This window comes from Triturus cristatus, chromosome 7, assembly GCF_964204655.1.
Source record: "Triturus cristatus chromosome 7, aTriCri1.1, whole genome shotgun sequence".
Lineage (NCBI taxonomy): Eukaryota > Metazoa > Chordata > Amphibia > Caudata > Salamandridae > Triturus > Triturus cristatus.
This window is the reverse complement of record NC_140590.1, coordinates 1,412,233,922-1,412,257,107: the sequence shown is the minus strand read 5'-3', so window position 1 is coordinate 1,412,257,107 and position 23,186 is coordinate 1,412,233,922. Positions and strand designations below refer to the sequence as shown.

The following is a 23,186-nucleotide window of genomic DNA, read 5'->3' as shown; positions in this document are numbered from 1 at the left end:
TAATTTGGGTAAAGGGAAATTTCAGAACATTAGTTAGAGTTTTCATTCCACTCGTTTATTATTTTCTGTAACAAGATATAAACATGAACCAACATTCTACAGACACTGGGGTTAGTTTATCTGAGCCTGATGTATATATATCCTTATTTCTCTTAATTCCAATAGAAGCAAATATCAGACTATATCTCTCCTAGGAGGATACATTCTCCTCCAATATCCAGGGATATGTGCTTCACACCCCAGATAGGAATCACTACCTAGCTGCATAGTGTGTTTAAACCTCCAAATGTGATGACTGAAAAGCAACTGGCTAGGGAGGAGGCACATAACTATGGTGTGGAGATTGCCCAGAACTTCGACATCACAACCAGATAACTATTGTGAAAAGATGAGCTAAGTGAAGTTTTGCAGTAGGTTCAAATACTTCATCCTCCATAAAAATGTATTCAGGACAGAAGAATTTCTTGATATATTGAATCCAACACTTGCAAGTTGTACATCTTGAAATTCAGGTATGGCAATGCGTCCATAGCTGCCTTTATGTCATCTTGACCAACATATGCGAATAATTCTAAAATGAGCAGTTATCCCATAGAGACCGAAGAACATCTGTTATTCTTCTGCCCAGCATACACCAAACCAAGACCTCGCCGGATTGCACCTATGTGCCGATCACTGGGGATAACAAACCATGCTCATGCATTAAAGCGATTCCAGCTCGCTGTAGTAACTGCAGTATCTAAATTTCTGTACTCGGTGTGGCTGAATATTGTGCAGCCTGGCTTCCCAGCACAGTTAGCACCTACCGTGCAGTCCTAGGATTGACTTACTTGTGCTGATAGGTCCTAAAATTGATCTTAAATTGTGACTGATTTTACTCTGATATTATACATTTTATGTATTGGTTATTTATCTATGTATTGACAATTGCTATTTTGGATGTTAATTCATTGGTCGGTATGTTTCACTCACTTTTACTGTATTTTATTCTGTTTTTTACGCTAGTGTGTTGATTTTTTTTTAATATTCGATCAGACAAAAACATTATGACAAGGTTTTGCGTTCTGAAAGAAACAGGAACAATAGAGAATCACAGTGAGTCCTACTCCGGGATTACAATCTTGAAGCGACGATGTGTATATTAAGCCTTGCTATGCGACTTAAGTTAGCGATGTTGGAAGCGAGACGGAAATAAAATTGTATATGCAATCATAACTTTGCTGCTTGCTGCCTAACACTGATGTACATTTATGTATAAAAAGTCTCCTAACATTGAAACTATTAAAGAGCTATATCAACTTGAATTTAGTGATGCAGTGCCGATGGTGAATTGATGTAATTTTGGCAACGGAACAAAATGCAAGTGTGGCGTCGCAAAGAACAGTCAAATATTGCATTGAAAAAAACCAGACACAAATAAACAAGAGAGCTAAATCTAGATTTTTCTTGTGAATAAAAAAGGGGAACCATAAAATACCTTGTCAATTAAACTGCCATAATTAATTTTCAAAAACCAGTAGTGGAAACGGGAGGCTCTAAGTACACCTTTGTGGGTCAGAACTTTAACAATAATAAAAGTGGCAAAATGTATATTTACCTAGAATAATCAAATGTATTGTACATTTTGAGAGCAGTACCAGAAATGTGAAAGTGTATATTAATTGATCACTTGCAATCAATTATACTGGATCCTGGCCTCCTACACAATTTAAAGTAGTAATCCTTAACAGAACAAGCATTTGCAATGCAATAGGTCTCGCAATTGAAAGATTTTCAGTTATTGGCATTGTAAATGACAATGCCTTTTTATGTTTAAAAACCTGCTATAATAATTAGTTACAATGCCAATAGGTCCTTGTTTCTAAAATGCGAGACCTATTGCATTGCATATGCTTGTTAAACATGGGTCTTGGGTTTACAAACTCCTCACACTTCGCAGTCAAAGAAAGAACAGTAAAGTGAACTATGTGACAATCTCCCAGAAGTACAGAGTGTGAAAGGAAAGGCTGCAGGATGGTATTTTTTTTATAAAACACAGCAGACTGTAAATACCTGCAAATGAACTGTACACATTCAGCAGTTTGGAAAGCAACAATGAAGCACACATTTTGTTTGTAATTCTGAAATGTGATTGAAACAAATAATAGGATTTAAACAAATGAAGTCACTGTTTCTTGGTGATACACAAATGATAAATATTCACTGAAACCCAGTTTCCATACATATCATTTGCGTGCAATGTAGTTTTATCATTAAAACTGCATGTCTGCAAATTTAGTGCCAATTTCAATGCAAAATATGCCATCTGTAAATGACAGCGCCCTACAACAGGACGCTTTTAGTTGTATTAAAAAATTGCCAGCCTCATGTCCATTGAAACTAGGCGGATCGTGAATATTTGTCATGTAAAAGAGTGGGTGGATATTCTAAAACTTTTGAAAGCACTGGTCTAGAGCACAATCGCTGCTAGGGAATCCAGCACCCCACATCCTCTCAGCCTGCACAGCTCTACCGGGAACTGGGAAGAGAAGCAGAACTATTCTGGCCTCACCACCATCTTCTGTGGGCTCCCAACAGCAGGCTCCGGAAAGTACATCAGAGTACAGAACCTAAACGAAGTGGTCACCACAGGCGCCTAAAAAAACGACTGGCAACTAACATACTGATAGGAGGGGTAAGAAGGAAATAGAGAGCCATGCATACACCGGTGGCATGTCCTATATAGCAGCACTAGCTTGAGGCTACATTCCCTTTCTCTGGCCCATGTCCAGCACTAGGCCTGGAAGCAATGTGCTATCATCCGGTGAGGGTACAGTGGGGAATGTGTTGCATGCTGATACAAACAGCGCTGCTGTGGTCAGGGGTGATTTTAGCGTGGGGGGGTTGAGTGTTATACCCCCTAATACATTTCTTTTCTTGTAAATGGTTGGGTACAAGTGCTTTCAGTCTTGTATGGTGAGGTATAAGTCGGATTTCACCACAACTTTTCCCATACGCAAAAACGCACACACCCTCCCTTTGTCTGTTTTCAAAGTCTTCAAATTGCGGGTAAGCTTACAAAATACTGTGTTTTCACTCGCTTAGTACCCTTACCAATCTAAATTCCTCGCCCTTTCCACTGCCCCTTAAGCCTCCTCATGCGCCCTGCCCTCGTAAAAAGTACTTTCATGTTATATCCCAGCGTGAGTGTTGGAAAATCTGAAGCTCATTCTCCCCTCCCCCCATCCCCAATCTTAATGACCTGGTTGTGGCTGACTAAGCACCGGGAGTGGTTGGGGCAAGGGGCTTCGGCAAGGAGAAATCAAGCGCTTTTTTTTGCAAGTTTGACAGCGGGTGACTAGATAGGAGCTGCTCATGCTGTGCCAGTCAGTGGCGCGTGCAGGCCCTCTGGGGGAACCAGCAGATTGTCTGGCAGGCTGATTGATGCCTGTCAAAGGCCTGCAGGGCTGCGGAAAGCCAGTTGCATGCTACAGTGCTTTCTCTGCGCCAGTGCTCCGACCCTGCTGGCTGAATCTGTAGTGAAGGTATCACCGCCGCCGGCCCGAGTCGGCACGGAAACCGGAAGTCAGGCAGCGTCATGCCTGTTGTGGGGCGGGACTTCCACCTTCCGCGGGAAGCCCGCGCCCACGTAGTGGCTGGCCGAGAGGAGAAGTGGTGACGCGGGGCTCCCATGCCTGAGGGAGAGCCCCGCGTTGGCGGCAGAAGTAATGAGAAGCCCGGGGTAAGAAGTGGCGGCAGAGGCCGCCGATGCAAGTGCGGGGCTCCCATGAGTGAGGGAAGCCCCGCGTGTGCCAGGTCATGTGAGGCCGAGGAGATTAGACCAGGGGAGTCCTGAGACGGAGTCTGTAGTAGCCACAAAAGAGCCCGTTGAGTGGGGCTCAGTTGTACCGTGGGGGCTGGTGCGTGTGTTTGATTGAGTACGCGTGCACTGGCTGGGGGCGGCTGGTTGTGTTTGTTGGCGCAGTTACTGCATGCAGCTGGCTTGCGTGGACGGAAGGGGGACAGGAGATGTGCACACCGCATAGCTGTACGAGCGCGTACACCGGCTCAAATCCACCAAAAGCCTTGCGCGTGCCCATCTCCTGTCCCACTTCCGAGGCAAGTCGTCAACAATAGATCTCGCTGCGGACAGCAGCGCTTCGCGCTGCGTTCGCAGGCGAGACCTAAAAAGGAACACAAAGGAATGTGCTAGAATACATCAACACATTAGTTCTTCGGCAAACTACAACCACTTCAACTCAGTTTCAAAAGTACAAGTTATTTACCTTCAGTAACACTTTTTCAAGTGTTTATTCTGTATTAACACAGACACTCCCCAGGTGCCGGACTGCATCTGGGAAACGTTCCTTGAGCAATACATCCAAACCCCAAAAGGTGGAGCAGTGCAGCTCCGCATTGACTCCTTAGCACCCTGAAAATGGCGGAGTGTAGCTACATGTACGACTCCTCTACACTGACACGAGTCTCCTGTTTGTCTCTTTCTGCACCCTCGGGTACCCTCAGACGTGGAGCATACACAATTGATGACACCGGAGTACAGATGCCTACCTTGGTATCTTTTTAGATCTTACAAAAGACCACTCCTCAAAATGGAAGACGGGAGGGCAGTGGAACCTGAGGTTAGATACAGTATCTATCAGAAAGAATGTTATCAAAGGTAAGCAACTTATTAATCTGAGGATATTTCCAATCACTGATTCCTTAACTTAGAATGGATACTAAAGCAGTACCCCACCTTGTGGAGGGCTCTATGAACTAAACTCAAAGTAAAAAGTCTTGCAGTTCCAAGCGGCCGAAATGTCCTTCCTGTCAGATCTCGCTGTCAAGGCAGTAGTGCGTACTGAATGTATGCACTGACAGCCATGTTGCATCCTGGCAGATGTCAAGGATAGGGTGTATACATGCCATTCCAGTGGGAGAAGCCTTAGCCTGGGTAAAATGGGATCTCAGTCCTCCGGAATACCTCACAGAAAGTGATGATACACAGGATCTTACTTGGCCCGATCACATAAAAGCTTAAAGCCCTTTTGGGCAGGGCCCCAGGAGATGAAGCCTCTCCTCCTCTTTGAGGGGAGGGGCAAAGTAGATAGGTAGGGTGATATATTGCCCAACGTGGAAAGAAGTCGCAACTTTAGGAAATAAGGTCACCTGAATTTTAAGCACCAGTTTGTCTGGAAAAAAGGTGGAGTAGGGTGGATACACCAACAGTGCCTAAAGTTTGCTTATGTGACGAGGTGAAGTAATCACAATGAGGAAGAGAGTCTTCAAAGTCAAGAGTTGCATTGAGCAGCTATGCATCATCTTGAAGGCAGCATATCTGAGAAATGTTAAGATAAAATTAGAGCGACTCCATAAAGACACCTTTGCTAGGGTCAGGTTTGGATAAAAGGGAGAACTCACGCACCCATTTGGGGTTGAAAAGGGAGTAAGGCAGGGGTGCGTCCTAGCCCCAACCCTTTTTGCCCTATTTTTAAATGGGCTTGTTGAGGATATTTTGGCCCTAAGAGATATAGATGCCCCCAAGTTGGCAGGTAGGAAAATTCCTGCACTAATGTTTGCAGACGACACCTTGCTTCTCTCCAGGACTCCCATGGGGATGGGAAGAGTCCTGGATGGTTTTGCATCTTTTTGCAGGAAAAGGAATTTAGTCATTAATGTAAGCAAGACTAAATATATGGTGTTCGATGCAGATACCACCAATCACCCTACCCCTAAACTGGATGGTCAGCCGCTAGAACGGGTCAATACATTTGACTATCTGGGCTTGACCCTCAACAATAAAATGGCTTGGGGCCTCCAGATCTCTAAAGTAAATTTAAAACTCGTTCAATTAACCGGGGGCATCTCTAAGATGCTCAAAAATAGCCACCTAAAATTGATCAGCCCGCTTGTCGAGATCTATAAAACCCAGGCCAGGGGTGTTGCTGCTTATGGTGCAGAATTATGGGGCCACACCCCCTCCCAGATCTTACTTAAGTCAGAAAACAATTTTTTTAGAAATGTATTTGCACTCCCAATGAGTACTCCTATGCAGCCACTTAGGATGGACTTAGGCATCCAACCGATTACGGATATGGTCTCCTCTAGACCAGTAATGTATTGGCGCCGCCTATGGAGTACTCCTGAATTGATAAACTTCCAGGAGGAATTGAAGTCTATTCTGTTGATTCCAATGGCAGGTGCCATCCCTTGGCTAGCTTATATAAAGAAATCTCTAAGGGAGATAGGGAGAGAAGACCTTTGGCTTTCCCCTGAGCATGCATGCCTTTCTTTATCAAAGAGATCTTTGGCAAAAACCCTGGAGGAACGAAACCTGACCCACCTCATTCAATCTGCTACTACAGCAAATTTGACCTCTGTTTTTCTTGAGGTCAAAATTAACTACAAATTTGAGCCTGTAATAGATTTGATACATCCAGTTATGGCCAAAAAACTCTTTCTACAATTCAGGCATGGCTCCCTCCCGCTCTTTTCAAGAACAAATAAGTGGCCTGGCTCAGTTTGGCAACCCTGCCCTGGCTGTGGTGCTTCTGAAGAAACTGAGGCACATGTTATCTTCTTTTGCCCGGCATATATAACACCTCGCAGAATATGGATAATCCAACTAGCTAAGAATATAGGGGCAAGACACTGTCTAGAATTCCATAGGTTGCTGAAGTATGATACTTCTCCCATATATGTTACTGTGATTGCCAAATTCCTCTTCTCAATGTGGCTAATTAAAAGAAAATTGTTACCCCACTAAGGTAACTTTGCTGTTATTATTCTTATCTTATTAACCGTTCTTATCCTATGTAATGATGAATGTGTTTTATTAGACTAATGTTTTACTAATTTTAATAACTGTTGATATTATATCATGTCTTTTTATGCACTTTTATGGCTAATAGCCGAAATAAAGTTTTCTGACTGACTGACTGAGATAAAATTAAGGTGCCATTAATAATGGTTCAGGACGGACACCCTTTTTTCTAACCTTTTATAAGCCTCATCAAAACAAGAGATTTAAAAATGACGGTTGGTCCAAAAAATGTAAAAAGGCATAAAGAGCCAACAAATACCTATAATAGTGCCCACTGCAAGTTCTTGTCGGCCAAAGACAAATTAAACAAAAGAAGATTACACAGCTAGATTGAACAGGGTTAATCTTGTGATTATCACACAGAGTCACTATCATCCGCATTAATGGACTTTGTGAAAGAGTGGCGAGGATGACCTCAACCACTTACAATCGTAGATCAAATGCAGCAAACTGCTGCCACTCAATCTCTAAAACTGAAGGCGTACACTTCGTTGATTCGGGTGGAGGACACTGCCTTGTTGTTAAGACAGGAGGTCCTCCCTGTGGTTTTCTGATCGGAGAACAGTTGCTCATGCCCAGGAACTTTGCTACCATTCTCTCCTGGCTCAATCCGGAGCCACTAGAATGACTTGCGCCAGGCTGTTCCTCATCTTTTCCAGAATTATGGGCAGGAGAGGCATAGAAGGGAAAGCCACTCCTGCCCTGAGTTTCGAGTTCAATTTCAGCCAGAACACATCTCCTAGTGAGTGCTCTTGTGGAAACTTCAACACGCGAAACATTTGATACTATACCTTCTCGATGGTGGATAAAAGATCTTGCCAGAGTTCTCCCCACTGCCGGAAGATGCTCTGCATCACCTTTGCAGTCTGTTTACATTGTTCCCAAAGCCCTCTGCCAGGGGGTTAGCAATCAGGAAGTTGCCTGATGCTCCAACTAACCCCAGAGTCACAGAGCCTCTGGCACAGGGGCCAGGACCCAGCTCTGCACTGCTTGTTACAATATTACAGGATGGTGATGTGGTCTGTGGGACCGTGCACCAGCTTCTCTTTGATGGACAGCAGTAAGGCCTTCAAGGCCAATTTAATGGCACATACCTCCAGCACGGTGATATGGAGCTGGGCTTCCATCTGTGACCATAGTCCTCTGATTTCCACCTCCTTCAAATACCCTTTCCAACCCAGTAATGATATGTCTGTTGCCACCATCAGCTCTGTGTGGGAAATGGAGAAGGCCTGCTGGTTGTCTAATTGCCGTGAAAGAGGCCACCACTACCAGTCGTGTGCAGTCTCCTTTGAAATGTACGTGGTACCGGATAGTCTTGTTGCAACAGAAGAAAGGCCCTCAAATATACCGTATCCAGAACCACTCCAATAAAAAAGCAATCGAAAGAGAATGAGTCCAGTACATCTTCAGTTTGAGCGTAAACTCAAGTGACATCAGGAGGTTAGTCATTGTCTGGAGGTAGTCTACGACTGACTGTGGTAATCCTGCCCTCAACAGCTAGTCGTCAGGGTAGGGGAAAACTGGTATCCCTGATCTCATAAGATAGGCAACAACCATGCTAACACTTTTGTGAAAAAGTGTGATGCACTGGTGAGACCACAAGGAAACACTGCCACCTGGAAATGCACTAGGCCTACCTTAAATCACAGGTGCTCTGAGGAACTACAGAACAGGTATATGAAAATATTAGTCTTGCAGGTCCAAAGACACCATCCAGTTGTGATCTAGGGCAGCATGAGCAATTCAAATTCGTCTTTCCGCAGGAAGGCATTTCAGAGGACAAAGGTCCTAAAATTAGCCAAAGGCCCACATCCTTTTTCCACATACGGAATTAGCAACAGTAGCAACCCTCTCCTATTTCAGCATCCGTAACTCTCTCAATAGTTACTTTGGAAAGTAAAACTAAGGAGAGAGTTGTTGACTGCATGCCAGCCCCCTAGAGAAGCCTCAACATTTCTTAAACTGGTGAGGAAACCATTTGGCAGGGGTCAAAGATCCAGGGTGCATGCTGTGCCTCTACCTTCTTTGAAACACTCCAAGTTAGAATCACCTTTCTCGATGAACAGGTGTGAACCATCAAAAGGTATTTCCATAAGAGGGGTCTGTGAACCTCCAGAAAATCCTGAGAAAAAATCCAAGGATGGCGGCAGAGCAACACACTGGTGCCAACCTCCCTTGCCAGCCAATAAGTAGGATCAAGATCTCAACAAAACATGTATTTGACCACATCATGACCATCCTGAGTTATAGGAGCCATTTAGAACGTAAAGTTTTTAAGGACTGCTGGCAATACCTCTCTAGCCATGTTTCAGAGGGAACGTGTTTATCAGCCCTCTAAGCAGACTGTATTGACTGGTCTCAATGCTAGGATAGCAAACACAGTGCTTTGAGCTGGTGCCCACTAAGGTATCCATTAAGGTCTAATTAAAAGGGAGCAAGGGGTCAGATGTGACTGGTTCAGGCTGTAAGATACTTGAACGGTCATTAGTCTTAGTCTCAACAAAGGCCAGTAGGTTAAGACTTCAGCTGTACCTCTGACAAATAATTGCAAGAAATGCACTCTCTTCCGTTGGAGGGCCCAGTCGCAAGTTCACCCTTGTATCAGTGGAAGTAACAAGTCCACTGGGCTCTTGTAAGTTTATCTAAAAATGGTCATCATTATAATGAGGGGATGATAAGTTTTTGTAAGCTTTGGTAAGAAACAGAGCCAAAAAGATAGTTGAGCCTTTGATGGTGCATCCGCCCTAGCAGAATCATTGGATCAAAGTTAGGCTGTATGGCAAGCAATTGGGCATTAGTATTTCATAGCACATCAGTTGGAATCAAGCTGAAGTTGGTTCAGGGCTAGACATCGGAAGCAGACTGAATCTTCTTCCAGATTCGACAAGCGAAACAATGGAATAGGTTGAGGAGCTGGGCGGAAGTCTGTACCTAATTGAGTGTAGGGGCCCATAATGGATACAAGGGGTTCAAATGGTACCTGTCAGCGGAAACCTGACTGAAGGTCCCAGTGGATCTTTTGGGGACCAAAGGTGTGCTAGAGAGTTCCGGAAGAATGCCAAACATCTGCAGCTCTTAAAGGACTCAATTTGCTGCAAGGCTGCTGATGGCTTGGAAAATTCAGGGCACGCCTTGGATCAATTGTAGAATTGGTTCCACAGGCGGAGATCTGGAGGAAGACCGACTGATATCATGACGGTTTAGAACCTTCTCTTTGATAGTGGCTTGATGGGGTCAAGTCCCGCTTCCTTTTGTTATGCTTGCATTTTGATTAAAAATTTGTCTTACCAGAGGACTTAGGCCATGAAGTTGACCTCCCATGGGAGTGGTTTCAGGAGTAGGATTGAGTTTGTGACCTCGATTTGGAGTGTCACGCAAGGATGGCCGACAACAACTTTTTGTGTTCTACAACGTACAGCTTCAGTTAAGAGCACAACTTTGAGTTGTGTCCTGAGGCCAGGCACTTCTCGTGCAAATCTGTGACCTACATCTGTTTATTACAGTTGCAGCATGGTTTGAAACCTGTAGTCTAAAGGGGGGGCATTGTTGCCTAGCCCACTATATTTTCTCAGTTATTTTAGGACTTATCAGAAGTTTGAGATCATTGGGAGCAGAGCACGTGATTTATATCAGAAGGCGTAGAACGAAAGGAACTGACAACAGCACACAGGTGTGGCGCTTATATACCCAGCGTGGCGCCATCATTTCTGGAGTGGTACACGATGCAGAGCCACACAAAAGCACCAAGCACAGGTGCTTTGCTGAAGAAACATTTTTTCAGCTGGCACCTGGGTGGTAGTCCAAGGTGAGGAATCTGCAATTAGAAGTATCCATCAGAATACGAGTGAAGCCCTTTTTCTGGGCAAGAGTTATGATTCTACAGGAGAATCAACTTCAGATTCAACTGTGAAATGTATGCAAGTAAGTAGTTCTTTATCACAGAGCTCAACTTTACAAAATTATCAAGCAGATATATTTGACTCTTTTAGTTAAGAATACTCTTCTCAAGAGGCTGGAATATTTTATTATGTAATATTATGATTCTAATTCAGCGTAAGGAAGATACAGACTGTCTTAATTTTTCAACCTAAACAACATGATATGTTCAAAGGGATTTCACTATTCAGAGGATGTGCAACTGAATACGTTTAAAAATGTATGAGGAGAGGTACTGAAGGGTGCCTAAGTACATTACAAAAATATCTAAATGCTTTTCCATGTGAAAAATGTTTAAAGTGAGAAGAAACTCCTGACTATTCTTTCACCCCTTTTTTCAGAAAAAAGGGATCTGTATTAGTTTTAAATGGAGTGTCTATTTTCAAATCATATTAATGATAGCTAGGTGCTTGAAACACGGCTATCATATTTTGGTAATCATTTTTTTCTAGGTTTTAAACAGTAGGGAAAAGGGCATTAAGATCTAGAAAGGAGAACATTTACAGATATATATCCATGTCATCTCATCCAATACTAAACCACAACTAGATTTATACACATTACAAACTGGGTTTACTATTAAGACATTTGTTGAGCTACTCAGTATTCATAGACATTAATGCGAAATGACAATCAAATAATCTAGACCAATTATTTCACTATTACTAAGGGAATTACAAGTATAATTTGAGGAGAATGAAAAGAGAGCTTTGTTATAGAATACTAAGCCAGAAAGCTAACATTGTCCTCAATCTACTCTTCTTCCCGAAACATTCATTATTCAACTTGCACGTTATCTAACAACAACCCTTTTGAGATAGAAAAATAAAGGAGAATCACTTGGTCCCTCATTTGGATCACCTTGATCTCTAGGCTGAGACTAGTACATAACTTTCAGCTGAAAAACCTGCTGATGACTTAACCCTTTAGGCCAATATTCTCGTAAAGGATCCTAGTCCCTTGGTTGGACTGGGTCAGCCACTTCTTTATCACACATATTATTCTTCATCTTTACCTGCTTATTGTAGTTGTCTCTAACATCAGTAAGACAATACAGTACCCCTTCATGAAATCCCAAAATTAATATTTGAAACTTGTGACCTACAATGAATTTGACGGGCAAGGAAATGCAAACATTGATGAAGGCATTGTCTCTGGCTCGTGGACTAGTTGATGATAGCTCAAATGATAATCAATGGTTTAAAGGAAAATCATGTGCTGTGGTTTTCCAAATGGTACAATGTTGATCATTATGTCAATTAAGTCAAACCCTGAAGGAGTCTAATAAAGGGTGATTCATTTTCAATGTCTGCCCAGCCATATCTCTTGATAAATCGAGAAAATGAATGTCAGTCCACCAAAGATACTATGCAAGGCAATCTAAAAGGACTTATAAGGAATTTAGTCCAAGTACTGTCTCTTGCTATATACGGGCAACAGAAAAGGGGACTAGATTTATAGTAACATTTGTGGCTCACTGATTAGCTTGTACAAAAGAATTGGGGAAAAAGCAAAAATTAAATTTTTTAAAACAAATTTAATTTAGAACACATATTTATGTGGCATCTAAATGAATCTGGGGATACACAAGTTGGAAATCGTAATATGGGTAGACATCTGGAGTTCCTGGGACAAACAGGAGCATATGCAGGCACTGAGACTCAATAAAGAAATGGCAATTTTCCAGTAGGTCTAAAGAAATGCGTGCAAACATAGCAAGTCAGAAAATATATAGATGCAGGACACAGGGCATTAATTTGCAAAAACAATGGGCTCATATGCAAATATTGCAACTCAGCTAGCTCTGGGATATATGTGAAAGTATCTGGCATAAGACAAATACAACAAACTCTGTGGATTAAAAGAAAAAATATTTATAAAGTAGAGACGGTTCAGAAAAAAGGGTAATATTTTCAACTGGAAAGAATGGATAACAAGAACAAAAAATAAATGATTATAAGGAAGGAAGTACATAGTGTAGCACATGCAGCACAATTCATTTATGTGATAAATAATCAGCCTGAAACCATGAGCACAAAAGCAATCAAACAGCTCATTAAATTGGGAGAACATTTTCAAAAGGAGACAATGGTGACGGGTGCATCATATGCAGCAGTTTCTACACCAGAAAAAATAATTCAAAGGTTTTTCAGTGTCTTCTTTAGGTCTATCCAGTTCAGCTAAATTCAGCAAGGGTCCAACATCTTCCAAACCATACAAAATGACAAGAATAGAGAACAAAGATAGGATATATTTCCATTTACCGAATGGGTCCAACCTATACCTTAAAAGGGGACAGCTTAAGATCACAGGGCCATAATGCGATGTAAAATAAGCTCAGAATTAAAATGGGGGAATATGCCTTGTTATCCCGCATGCTTTTTTTACGCATGCCATTACATCGCGTTGTAACGACGCATGCCATTACTCCACAAGTTGGAGCAACGACTTGCTCTAGGGGGGGCGCTGGATGATGGAATAGTATAATTTACTATTCCAACTCCAGTCTGTGCAACAGTAGGGAGGGTGTTGGATTTTAAATCCAACACCTTCTGACCCCTAGAACAAGTTGTTGGTCCGACTTGCGGAGTAATGGCATGTGTTGTAACAACCGGGTTGTAATGGCATGCGGTGTTCCGGTTTCGGGGTAAACGATGTTTACCAAATGGGGGTCTAGCATGTTGAATACACTGGACTGGAACAGGCAAACAAATTTCAAGGAATATCTGTGATCAGTCATTCCATCACACTTGTGCGAGATACAAGTCAAAATCACCTAAAGACCCCACAGCTGAACGACCTTAGAGTCCACTGGCCATGGCATCTCTACAAATCATAGCTGGTCAAGAACATCCTGCATATCTTGACAGACCTCATAGACTCTGTGCTGAGAGGCTGTCTTTGTGACTGCTCAATAATACAACACCCATATACATGGGGCTACCAGTTTGCCTGCTTTATAGACAACAGACAGAACAGAATAAAGTGATCAGACCGATTGAAAAAGAATTTTCACGTCACGTAAGTCCAGGAAACATTCTAATGACTGCCAGTAAATGCCAAAGTGGAATGAAAGGTTCCACATTTAGCATTTTGAATCACATGGGATAAGGACACACAATGTTTAACATCTTCCATAGTGTACTACAGCACTAGCGAGACAGCTCAAAACAAGTGGAGTCTTTAGGCTTACATTACACATGTGCAAGAAAGCCATCCTTGGCTACAAGGCTCTGGTGAGACACACAGCTAAGCTCTGGTATGCCTTCCCAGAAGGTATTCAATCAATACCGGACCAATGTAGATTGATGAGAAAGCTAACAATTCCATTTTTTTAATGTAACATGGCAGTTATTTGGAGAACATTTATGATTTCATAAATCATCTGATGTTTTTAGAAAAGTTCACAATGCAACTTGAATTGAAAAGTTTAAGGATATTTAATAGCTAGTACTATGATTATTGCACAATTTAGTAACCATATAAATTCACAATGAAAACATATAAAAGCAAGTAGAGAGCCTTCTGCACTGTTAAAAATGTATTATGCTTTGCAAATATAAAAAAAAGTATAGAATAACATTGTTTTTTTTTTTTTAAATTGAGCATGTACTATCTAAATAATGTTGACCTGATGTCTAGAAATATAAAACAGTGTGATTAAATAAATGAAAACACTTAATTACAGAATATTCAATCATATATTTTACAATGAATATTGCTGGCATATTCAATGATATCTTACCCTGGTAAAGGTTCCTATGAAGTTATGAATGTCAATATTTGGTTCCTCAGCATACACATAAGATCGAATTTGAAGCAGATCCTAAGGAACATAGAAAACATATTGGTTCATGTCACTCCAATGTATTAATTATGTGATGACCTGAAGACATTTCAGTTCACCTATTTTCAGAATAACACATTTTTGAATTGTTGGACTCAAAGCACACCATTACAAATTAACAAATATTCCTGCCAAAAGAGTCAGAGTTGCATCAATAACGGTATGTGTTCATCCTAAAATCACAAAAGAGGAGCAAACACTGCTTACATAAACAATAACTGAACAGTATTAAAACTGATGTATCTTGATAGGTAGGATCAAATATCACAGGCATTTAGAAAACTCTACTAGATATGAACTCCTTTAATTAGAATGCTGCATTATTTAGAATCATGCAGGCAAAGACGTATAAGGAAACAGTGCTACAAATGCATTTATTGCAGAGTATGGAATGGTCTTTGCTGTTTGATGGACCTGCCCACTTATACTTCATGTGAAGGAGAGAGAGCATGTGCAATCTATTGAAAAGTATACATATAAAAAAAGTAGAGAAATATACAACTTTTCTCCACATATCTTATCTTCCAAGGGATTTCATCTTGAGGAGTATGGGTCTAGTTTCATCATAAATGCAGTGTACACCTGCATGAGGCTTTTGGTGGGAATTGTAGACTGCCAGGAGGAGATTTGGGACCTACCACAATACTAGGGCTTGGATACTGCATTGACTAAGCACCCAGAACCTAAAATTTGCCTTTTAACAACACTAGAGTCCAACTTTGAGAAGATTATCTCCATATCAAGAGGTTAAAAAAAACTAAAAAGAGCAGCAGAAAATTAATAATAGTAGTATAGCCTGAAACTACCTCCACATTCAAAGCAATCACAAAGGGCCATTCCTATCAGCAAGACAAGTGCACATACAGAATACAGTCCTCAGTTTTTCCCACTATAGCACTCTGTGATAAGGAAGAGATCTCTCCAAATGCAAGAATTCTTGCCTCATTGTAACCATATCAAAGGATAGTAAATTACTATCAATCCTTTATCTGTCTATTTTGTTCCCTGCTTTTTAACTACTTGATCAATATTTCGAATCCATTATGTATATTTTCATAATTTCTTTCTATTTTTTTTTTAGTATTTTTCAATTCTATTTTTATCTTTTTACAATTCTGCTTTTTGAATTACCTCCTGAATACCTAACAATGGCACCTTGATTGCAAAGAAAAGTTAAATAAGCTTAGTTGGATTGTAATCAAGTCATTTGACTGCCTTATTAGTATACTTCAAAGAATCAAATTCCAAATAAATAGGAACAATCCAATGTTACTCCCAAGATGTGTTATGCAATTGTATTACTACAGTTCCATGGTTCAGATTAAAGCAGAATTCACTTGAACTAGCAAGCGGAGGAAGTCCATTTTCTTTTTTATGCTCCCAAACCTGTTAGATTTCTTTTTTACCTGGAAACACAGTAGACAAAAGACTTACGGCAGCAGTAGGCAATCTTTGAGTGCAGGCAACTGGCAGGCGCAACTTCCAATCTGTCTCGCCATCCAGCTGGTCCGTGCGTATGAAGCAAGATCCTGTGAATTTTTAAATATAGTTTATATGTTAATTACCACATACAGAAAACTAATATAAAGCAAAAAACCTTAGCCAAAGTCTTATTAGAGAAGTGAAAGTAGTTAAGACTCAAACAATATTATTTGCTATCTATGCTCCAATGTTTTTAAGCAAGGACGCAATTGTATCACTTCTAACTTTCATTTTGGTAAATGACCTGATCTATAGTTTCTCTGTGCATGTCCGAGGAGTATGTCATATCTAGTACATTCAGTAAAGAGGGTTTTATGTGTGAGCATATCAAAACTAATAGACCTGGATATATTTAGTAAAAAGGGGCAATCTTCTTTTGCTCAAATAAGAACTGCGCACACAAAGGACAATGGCTGTAAAACACACAAGCTAAGTAACAAACTGCAAATTAAACAAAAAAAGTGAAGGAGCTGGCAACAAATGCTATCAAATAGCCAAAAGCTGGCTGGTCTGGCATACTGTGGTAAAAGAGGCTGTGCATTGTTATCTGCATAATCAATACTCAGCTATCAAACAAAGGATTAAAAACATATAATTGTTTTGGAACAGGCCACCACCTTGGTTTCTTTGCCACTTAACAGCAATTAAGAGTCAGGTGGTGAAATTCAGGAAACAAAGTTCATCAGTGGTGATGGGTTGACAAGTCATTAACCCACAAGGTTGTCAACACACTTGGATCGTCTGGTTTGTGGTAACTTCGCGATTGAATCAATCCCTGTTAAGGACTGGAGTTTTTTTTAGATGCGATTGAATCAATCCCTGTTAAGGACTGGAGTTTTTTAGATAGGATTGAAGGTCAGATACTACGTAAAATATGTAATTTTAACACGTTAGTTCCAACGGCAGCAATTAGACTGGAATTTGGCTTGATAAGTTCCTATATCCAAGGTTTAGCCAGGGTTTTACGCTGGAGATATCAGCTAAAAAATAGCGAGCCAGATTCATTAAGAGGTTTCATGCGTCATGAAATCTTCGGTGTTAAGGCAGGTAATTACTCTTTTTATCGTGATTTCTCATTGGCTCTAATATCTTTGGTATACAAGAAGAATCATTGATCACCCTTCCACCACTAGAATTTAAATCTCTCTTAAAAACCTTAAGTGGCAAAATCAGCTTTAATAGAGATACTAAATTTTGTAACTCCAAAGAGAGACTAAAGCTGATAGCTAGGACAAACTTATCGAGAATTCCACAAAAATGCTTATTTTGGAATTTAGAACACGGAACTCGATGTTTGCTCACAGCAAACGTCCCAGAATTTAAAAAAAGGAAAATCTTGTAATTTGTGTAATCTGAGCACTCAGACCCTGGACCATTTCTCGTTTGCCTGTCCAGCACTGGCTTCAAGTCGTCATCGTTGGCTTCGGCCGATGTTTTAACAAAATTGTGTTAAAAATGTAGCTTCAGCCCGAGATTATCTTTTTTGTCCAAAAAACGAAGCAGTGTGTGTAAAACTTTTTAATTATTTTGAGGAGTTTATGTATATATTTTAAATCCTTTACATATTTTTTTAATTTGGCGGTTATCCCCTTGTTTATCATCTTGTTACGAAGTATTAGTCTTTTCTCCTTTGTCAAATTGTATTTTGGACACTAATTGGCTGCTTTTCACTGCTATTTTGCATAATAGGGATATGTTGCGTTCGTTTCCCACTACGTTCTTGTTGTTAACCTTAAAACTTAATTGAAGTGGGATTTTGGATGTATTTTGCACATGAACTGGCTGCTACTGAATTGCTTTTTGCACAGGTTAGGATATGCTTTGTTATCTCCTTTTCTTGCTGCCAATTCCAAATTGAACTTTTTAGCTGAAGCTGAACTTTGGACTCTATTTTGCACATGAACTGGCTGCTACTTATTGTCCCTTGCACATTCTAGGATATGCTCTGTTATTCCTTTCTTCTTTCTGTTGATTGTAAATTGAACTTTTAGCCGAAGTTGATTTTGGACTTTATTTGTATCCGAACTGTCAGCTACTTAATGTCCTTTGCATATTCTAGGATATGATCTGTTACTTCAACCCTTATGTAGCAAATTGTAAATGTTATTTTTGTCGAAATGGCTATGTGCTGCTGCCCAAATCATTGAGAATGTTCTCTAAGTACTGAGGTTATGCATATTATATTACTTAAAGGTACCTGCTATTGTTTAATACGGTCCTAAACAAATGCTATTTTTTACACTAGAGGTTTTGGTCCCCTGTTTCTACCATGAGCTAAATGGTTTTATTGTTGAAAATATTAAGTATTTTGCGTATTGGGATAATTAACAATATTGACTGAAGTTATCTAAAGGAATTCTAGCCTTGCTAATGCAGGCCTCTGATAATTGGATGATGGTTCGTGGAATGCATTCTGCTCTGTTTTATTATTTGTAATAATATACATGTACTTTTATGTGGACCTCTTAGGAGTTGCAAATCTTTAACAAAATATTGAATTAATATTGAATTGAATGGAAACCTCGCGATCCATTCCCTTTCATCTGGGGTTAGGAACAATAACATGCCACAGCTGAAAAACCCTGTGACAAGCATTGAGACGTTGTAAAGTATTGTAGCTATTGCACGAGAGACAGGATTGATCACCAATTGAAAATATGAAATTTTGTTTATCTAAATACAGCTAAAGTTTGAACTTTTGGGATATAGATCAATGCATTTCTATTTGTATGCATTGATGTCCACTATGTGCTGCAAATTTGCCTTGTTTAAGAATTTTTCCCTCGGAAATCAATGATACTGGGGGCACAGTTACAAAATTAACAAGATCATTGCAATAATTTGCTACAACATTCAGCAAAAGGGTAACCTCCCGGGTGTTGGTGTGTTCTACAAATCTGCATAACCTAATATTAAATCATAGGATACTAGCAGCAAGCAGAGGAATGAGAAGCACAGCACTAGCAATGAGCAACTACACACATACAACCAATTCATCACAAAAAAGAAAGGTTGTTAAAAAGAGCAGATACTCCATCTTATTGTGAACTTCTATCATTCACATTTTGAGTCCTATCCCCGTTACTTAGTATGGGATCACTAACTCTTTCGACGTCATTAGTTAGGTCAAAGACGGGTACTGTGTTCCACTATACTAGGTCCTGTAGCTGGGTAAACAAACACGAAGGTTTGCTTTTGATTGCAAACACTTTTCTACACAATGACCATTAGCTCAACCTCCAGGTTGAGTAAAGGACCCTGCAGGGCAGTAAGCTTGCCACCCATCAGTGGCCCATGGTCAGCAAAGGAAATTAGTATATATGTGAAGTGGTGCAACAAACAAAATCCGTAAAGATGTTTCTGGGTAATACTAAAGCTTACCGTGAATGCCTCAACTTATAACTATCCTTTAGATGCCAAGCTGCATCTTGAAACCCTTTTTCTACAGCTCTGGCTAGTATGTCATCAGGGTTTATATGGCACCATCCGGTGCACCGGCATCAGTTCCTTCCATTTTTCCACATCCAACTGAGACATGCAGAGAGGAACCAAAAGAGCTTAAAGAGAGCAACAATCAAAGCAGAAATTTCATCGCACCGGATGTTATTATAAACTTCTTAATAAGGGGAGGAGTGAGGAGAGTGAAGTATGCAGGAAAATGTGGTTTCCAATGAAACACTGTTACAAAAATAAGTAACTTTTTTGTTTGATACCTGCTACTACTTCCTGCAGATTTCTCATCTTATGAGTAAGGCCCAAAACAATACCAGTCTGGAATTGAGGGGGGGGGGGATGATTAACCAAAATGACATGCAGCACAACCTTGGCAAAGTATCCGCCACTGTGTGCCTGAGTGGTGAAAAATAACATTCTTTACAAAGGTATATAAAGAGGACCAGTGGTCACCTGGTATATATCTGTCTCTGGAAAGCTCCCAGTAAGAGTAGTAGAATCTGCCATGGCATTGTGGATGTTCACAAAGGCGATTGGGGTTCTAGGCAGGTGCGGCCAGCACCGATCAGAGGTAGGGGGTGGGGGAGCCCATGTGAGGTAGGGGAGAGGCTGCGGGAGGGGGGGGGAGGACACGGGGGAAACGGCTAAGAAAACATTTTATCAAAAACGTACCTTTTCGACGCTTCCTCGCCCATCTCTCCTCCGTAGTCCTCCCTCGCTCAGAGTCGGCCACAGGAAGCACAGCCAGGTTCCCAGTCAGCCAATCACAATGCTGCCTTGGCAGAATTTTGATTGTCTGAGTACTGTTTTCCGGTGCTCAGGCACTGAATGGAGGCCTAGGGATGTCCTCCACGTAGGCTGCGATGCAGCCTGCATGGAGAACATGCAAAGTGCATTTGACTGCTTTGGGCGGCCCAAGATGGGCCGTCCAAGCAGTCATTGGGCACTTTAGGAGGGTGTAACCGCTCCTCCCCTACCCCCACATGCAAAGCTGTGGGCGTAAGTAGGAGAAACAAAATTATAATAACACAAGTTATTATCATTTTATTTTCTCTATCTTTCACTGCAAAAAAGCAGTGGGAGAACGCTCCTCCACCTTAGCAGAGAAGCTGCCACTGGTTCTAGACCACAGCAAAACAGATCTATGTCCACAGAATGACCCTGTGCGAAATTGTACATTTTGTGATCACCTTGACTTTCTTAGCTCCAACAAAGCCCATAAAGCCTTGATCGTTCACTCTGTCCTCACTGGCGAAGTTCACATAAAAAGAGACAGCAAGCTTGGGGTCCAGTCTATGTAACCTCACTCCTTTCTCGGGACACTGAGAAGGAGAGGAAGAAGTGATAGACTGGTCCATGTGGAAGGCATGCACATCATTAGGCAAAAAGGACAAACAAAGAATGGAAATGCATTAGTAACAAACAGTGATTGGCCCAACTGATGGGGCTTGTATTTCACTTACTCTACAGTCCACATTTACATCCAGGGTCCTTACAAAATGGACTGTCACTAGGAAATCGATGCATTGCAGGGTCCTCCACCACAGCTGTTGGCTTCCAACCACATGGTCCGAGAACTCATACTACCTACATGTTAATATAATGGATGGTTGCTGTACTGTCAAAGGATTTATGTGGCATCCCTCAAACGTGGGGAATGAAGGCAGGGCAAGGCAGATCTTTCACAACTGCAAAATATTTATGTGCAGGCATTGCACAGTCGAGGAGCAAAGACTTTGCTTCATCATCTTACACAAATGATCAAGCTAAACAAATGAGGAGGTATCCGTTACCATGGACAGGGGCTTCAGAAATGGCCCACTGTGAGGTTGCAGGGTCACATCCAACAACAGAGGTCAAGAATGACAGATCAGAAATCTGCACTAAAGCAAAGAGACTCTCCTGATCCTGGGGTCACTGCACTCTCAGAAACTACTGTGTGATCTCACATGCCTTATGCCATACTGCAACAACAGATTGCAAAAAGCCATCGAAGACAACAGTACTGCAAGAACATTTATATTGGATTCAGAAACATCTGACTCATAACCGAAATATATACTATTCTCTGAAGTGGAGGAAAATATTTCATGTAAGTAGTGTCCAGTGCCCCACCAAAGAAACTCAGACTCTGGGTGGGGGCAAAGTGAGATGTCTGGATGATAATGGATAAGCCCAGTATGGTCAAAAGTGTCAATGTGCATTGATAATTGCCCATTACTAGAACAGGAGACCCATTCACCAGCCAGCCACCCAAGTATGGAAATACATGGATTCCTTGTCTCCTGAGTGAAGCTACCGCATCAACCAGCACTATTTTGAGACCAAATGCAAGCAGTAGTGCTGAGACCCCACTGTGACTCAGAAGTAACGTCTAGGAGCATTGCATATTGGAAAATGGAAATAGGCAGCCTGGAGATGCAGGGACACCTTCCAATCCCCTGCACACACTGACAGCCAAAATAACCATCTCAAGGAAGGTATATTTAACATGTCATGTGAGAGAAATATTTTAAGATGCCTCAGATCCACATTGGGTCTAAGGCTACCCTCTCCTTCATAGTGATCAAAAGGTAAAGAGTACAAGCCTGAGCCCTTCTCCTCCTAGAGCACCATCTTTATGGCTTACTTGCTCAGCAGAGAAAGTGCCTCTCCTTACACGATCCAGGCATTTGTCAGAGAGCACTTCCTTTTAAAGGTGGGTGGCCTGGGGAAGAGGACAGAAAGGGCATGGCATAGCCCTTGTGAACAAGCCAGAGGACACTGTGGTCCATCATAATCATACTACAACCATGCATAAAGTAGCAAACCCTTCCCTCAACCAGAAGGTGATGGAAGAAAGTTACAAGTCAAAGACATGTTCAAGCTGCAAATTGAGGTGAAGATGGGGGAACTAAAGCTGCAGCTGCTGGTATCTCATATGTCCATCACTCCCACGAAAGGACCAATAAAACTTCTTTGGGTACTTGATGGCTTTGTGGTGGTCATCGGAAGAACCCTAAAAAGCATGGCTTTGTCTAGTGGAATTATCTTGCGGAGGAATCAAGACCCAGTGGATGGGCCAAGACACAGCTGTTACTGAAATACTCCATGAAGGAGTCAGACTTCTATCATCAGAGCCTTATGCCATTGAAGGGTATGTCTTTAATTGCAGCCTGGACATCTCTTAAGAAGCTGTTGAGTGTATCCAGTCATGTTGGTTGAGAGTGCACACCATAACCATAGACCTAGCTATTGTGACTGCACAGTCCAGTCTGCAATTCAGGAATCTGTTTGGAAGCATCTTAAATATCACTGATCAGATATAGAAGGGCCTCCTTGTGTGCTCAGGAACGCTTTTAACAGTGTTTGCTCCAATTCTCAAAAGGTGTGGACGTGGATGCACTGCCCAAGCATGCAAGTGGTATTGGCAGAGCACATGGTGAGACTGCTCAATGTGTAAACTTGCGGTGCGTGGAGTCAAGGGCTGCATGCCTCAATGACAGGAGGAGCAGTGCTGAAGGCGTTGTGATTCAACTTGGTCAAAGAGGTTTGAACCACCAGACTTTCTAATGACTGATACATAGAATACACTTGAAATCAGAAGGCACTGTCCTATCTTGCCATGTAATCCGTCTGTGGATTGTGGAGACCAAGAAGAGTTTCTTCTGAGAAGCCAGTAAA

The 23,186-nt window shown here is 41.4% G+C and overlaps 1 protein-coding gene across 1 annotated transcript in view; it reads right to left on the bottom strand.

Moving 5' to 3' along the window:
- Window positions 1-23,186, bottom strand: part of ATP9A (ATPase phospholipid transporting 9A) — a 555,816-nt gene that overhangs the window by 388,568 nt on the left and 144,062 nt on the right. Inside the window, exons 7-8 of the mRNA XM_085619138.1 lie at window positions 16,023-16,117; window positions 14,487-14,567 (exon numbers count right to left, since the gene is read on the bottom strand). Coding sequence (XP_085475264.1) covers window positions 14,487-14,567; window positions 16,023-16,117 — 176 coding nt within the window. The remainder of the gene's footprint in view (window positions 1-14,486; window positions 14,568-16,022; window positions 16,118-23,186) is intronic.